Here is a 4235-nt window from a genome sequence, read left to right as displayed (position 1 = left end):
TTCCTTTTCTTTTTCTAGTCAGGGTCAGTAACACATAGAGTCATTCTGACACGTGGAACAAAAACTTCAAAGTCTTACCTTTCAGAAAAGGTCAGGCAGTTGTCTGTAACCCTAGCGGTTCAGCCACAGTAAGCATTTTAGTTTGGGTATGACGTTTTCAACATTTTCTTCAGAAATAGGTGGCTTTAGAAGAGGTTTAATGGTGCTTTATAAAACACCCTCCACATGTTTACAGTCATCCTGCACATTCAGTCTCTCTCTCTCTCCACACACTGTCTGTTCTCCCACTCAGCAGGTTTTTGTTTAGAGCTTACACAGTATTTATACATTGCCTTCCCATTTAGCAGCATCTGAGAGAGAGAGAGAGAGAGAGAGAGAGAGAGAGAGAGAGAGAGAGAGAGAGAGAGAGAGAGAGATGTGCAATTCAGTGTGGCCTTCAGGAACGAGAGAGAGAAAGAGGAGAGAGAGAGAGAGAGCCTATTTAGCCTGTAAATTTCATGTACATTCAATGTAAACTCTTATCTAACTCTGACTGTAAATTCATGTAAATCCACTGCCTATTTAACGTCTATTTAACTCAGTCTGTAAATCTCACGTAAATCCAACATAAATTCATATTTATCATCCACAGAACACTTCACCACTCATGTACATAATGTATATATTTACTTGATTTGATTAGATTTGATTGCACTTGCAACTTTGTGATTGTCTTTAGTTATCTTCCTACTTCTTATCTCTGTATATTGATGTGACCGCTACGCTGCATACAGACACTAAGACAAATTCATGTTGGCAGTGTGTATTCCTATGTATGTAACTTGCATACTGTGGCAATAAAAGTGATTCTGATTCTGATTCTGAGAGAGAGAGATGTGCAATGCAGTGTGAGAGAGAGAGAGAGAGAGAGAGAGAGAGAGAGAGAGAGAGAGAGAGAGAGAGAGAGAGAGAGAAAGGCAATGCAGCGCGTGCTGCAGGAACGTGAGAGAGAGAGAGAGAGAGAGAGAGAGAGAGAAAGGCAATGCAGCGCGCGCCTGCAGGAACGTGAGAGAGAGAGAGAGAGAAAGAGAGAGAGAGAGAGAGAAAGGCAATGCAGCGCGCGCCTCCAGGAACGTGAGAGAGAGAGAGAGAGAGAGAGAGAGAGAGAGAAAGGCAATGCAGCGCGTGCCTGCAGGAACGTGAGAGAGAGAGAGAGAGAAAGAGAGAGAGAGAGAGAGAAAGGCAATGCAGCGCGCGCCTCCAGGAACGTGAGAGAGAGAGAGAGAGAAAGAGAGAGAGAGAGAGAGAAAGGCAATGCAGCGCGCGCCTCCAGGAACGTGAGAGAGAGAGAGAGAGAGAGAGAGAGAGAGAGAAAGGCAATGCAGCGCACGCCTGCAGGAACGTGAGAGGGAGAGAGAAAGAGAGAGAGAAAGAGAGAGAGAGAGAGAGAGAGAAAGGCAATGCAGCGCGCGCCTCCAGGAATGTGAGAGAGAGAGAGAGAGAAAGAGAGAGAGAGAGAGAGAGAGAGAGAGAGAGAGAGAGAGAGAGAGAGAGAGAGAAAGCCAATGCAGCGTGCCTGCAGGAACGAGAGAGAGGGGGGGGGGACTTGGCAGCTCTAGAAACACACACACACACACACACACACACACACACGCACACACAGACACCTACACAAAGCTACATACACACATACCTACACGCACACAAACACACACGACACACGCACGCACGCACACACACACACACACACACACACACACACACACACACACACACACACACAGCTGTGACAATAGTTGACAGGTCAAACTTGAGCTAAAATGGAGTCTTGTTGTCTCATCAGATGGATGTGAACTCACACTGGATCCAAACACAGCAAACAGAGAGCTCCTCCTGTCTGAAGACAACAGAAAGGTGACGTGGGTGAGAGAGGATCAGTCATATCCTGCTCACCCAGAGAGATTTGACTACTGGACTCAGCTGCTGTGTAGAGATGGTCTCACTGGTCGCTGTTATTGGGAGGTGGAGAGGAAAGGAGATGTTTATATAGGAGTGACTTACAGAGGAATCAGCAGGAGAGGACGGGGTCATGACTGTGTGCTTGGAGGTAATGAAAAGTCCTGGAGGCTGCTCTGCTCTGATGTTGATGGTTACTCTGTCTGGCACAATAACATAGAAACATCCCTACATCTTCCCTCCTCCTCTGTGTCTAACAGGGTCGCAGTGTATCTGGACTGGCCTGCTGGCTCTTTGTCTTTCTACACAGTTTCCTCAGACACACTGATCCACCTCTACACCTTCAACAACACGTTCACTGAACCAGTGTACCCTGGGTTTAGGCTTGGTGTTGGAGCTAAGCGTGGGTTTGGGTTTCTGAACAACTTTAATAGTCCGTCCTTAAACGCACTTACCTTTAAGTTGGGGCTTGAGTTTGATGGCTCAGTGTCTCTGTGTCAGATAGAGGAGTGAGAGAGAAACACACTGCTGACTAAACACAGTGCTGAGATGAGGCTTCACTCTGTACAGGATAACACACACACACACACACACACACACACACACACACACACACCTTAGACAATAACAATGTTTGTATTTTCATGTGTTTTTACTCATTTTACTGTAAATAACAAACATGATCCATCAGTCAGTGTTCGTGTTGGGAAAACTGAACAGGTTTTTAACAACACACAGGTGTAAGAACATGATCATTTTATTGTGAAAATGAATTAATGAGACAGAATCAAGGTCTTCTTGTTAGTCTTAAGTCTTGTTGAGGTTAAAAGATCTTTATTTTGCAACTTTGTTTTATTTTGCATTTGATCTATACTTTTGTTTGTTTCTCAGAATGAAAGTTTTCTCTAAATGATGAACAATACTTATTGTTGACAAAATGTACATATTGAACGTTGCTTTGGACAGAAGCATCTGCTAAATGACATCATGTAATGTAATAATTACCCTAAAATAAACCAAAAATGTCCTGTTGTTTTAGAAGTTGTGAGTCCTTTCCGGCTAGTTTAATTTTTAGTTCATGCTCGGCTGCATGTTTTCATTCTTTGATTTAGTTTTAGAGCTGATTTGTGTCAACGGCTGCTTGCAGATTTGCTGTCATGCTCATGAGCTGAGCATAGTGAAGCAACAGCTGACACACAGTGTAGTGTGATGAATACACTGCTGTTGTTACTCAGGAGATAGTCTCTCCCCACACAGTGTAGTGTCATGAATACACTGCTGTTGTTACTCAGGAGATAGTCTCTCCCCACCAGTGTAGTGTCATGAATACACTGCTGTTGTTACTCAGGAGATAGTCTCTCCCCACACAGTGTAGTGTCATGAATACACTGCTGTTGTTACTCAGGAGATAGTTTATCCAAGTTTAAAACACCGAGTGTAATTGTATGTTTAATAAGGAATATGCTATTTGCACCTGTATGTCAAATACGCCGAATTTAAAATGTTTAAGCACGTCTAAAGTATGCACATGACATGTGCACCTATGTGCAGTGAATATGCCACTGTCTCTGACTTGTCTTATCACTACTGCCTTATTGCTTGTTGTGTCTCTTGTTGTTTTTGCACTCATATGCCCTGTTATATTTGTACTATGTTGTAACCGGAGTCCACAGCACAAGAATTTCACACGTGATACTTGGACCATGGAGTGACAATAAAAATCTTGAATCTTGAATCTTGAATCCCCACACAATAGTGTCATGAATACACTGCTGTTGTTACTCAGGAGATAGTCTGTCCCCACACAGTGTAGTGTCATGAATACACTGCTGTTGTTACTCAGGAGATAGTCTCTCCCCACACAGTGTAGTGTCATGAATACACTGCTGTTGTTACTCAGGAGATAGTCTGTCCCCACACAGTGTAGTGTCATGAATACACTGCTGTTGTTACTCAGGAGATAGTCTGTCCCCACACAGTGTAGTCTCATGAATACACTGCTGTTGTTACTCAGGAGATAGTCTCTCCCCACACAGTGTAGTGTCATGAATACACTGCTGTTGTTACTCAGGAGATAGTCTATCCCCACACAGTGTAGTGTCATGAATACACTGCTGTTGTTACTCAGGAGATAGTCTCTCCCCACACAGTGTAGTGTCATTAATACACTGCTGTTGTTACTCAGGAGATAGTCTCTCCCCACACAGTGTAGTATCATGAATACACTGCTGTTGTTACTCAGGAGATAGTCTCTCCCCACACTCAAATATTACGTTGAATCGCTGCGCTCCGCATACTAC

The 4235-nt window shown here is 43.8% G+C and overlaps 1 protein-coding gene across 2 annotated transcripts in view; it reads left to right on the top strand.

The window, feature by feature from the left end:
• Positions 1 to 3567, top strand: part of LOC310780016 (NLR family CARD domain-containing protein 3-like) — a 78012-nt gene extending 74445 nt beyond the window's left edge. The window contains exons 8-9 of one of the 2 annotated variants that reach the window (XM_083640551.1): positions 1823 to 2086; positions 2196 to 2409. In XM_083640551.1, coding sequence (XP_083496677.1) covers positions 1823 to 2086; positions 2196 to 2263 — 332 coding nt within the window. In that variant the 3' untranslated portion in view covers positions 2264 to 2409. Of the gene's footprint in view, positions 1 to 1822 lie in introns of both variants that reach the window. The other variant, XM_083640550.1, reaches the window with a different exon arrangement.
• The last annotated feature ends 668 nt before the right edge of the window (positions 3568 to 4235 follow it).

The sequence above is a fragment of the Poromitra crassiceps genome, assembly GCF_964638095.1.
Source record: "Poromitra crassiceps genome assembly, chromosome: 7".
Taxonomy (NCBI): Eukaryota; Metazoa; Chordata; class Actinopteri; order Beryciformes; family Melamphaidae; genus Poromitra; species Poromitra crassiceps.
Note: the sequence above shows the minus strand (reverse complement) of the source record. Positions and strands in the feature narration are given on the sequence as shown.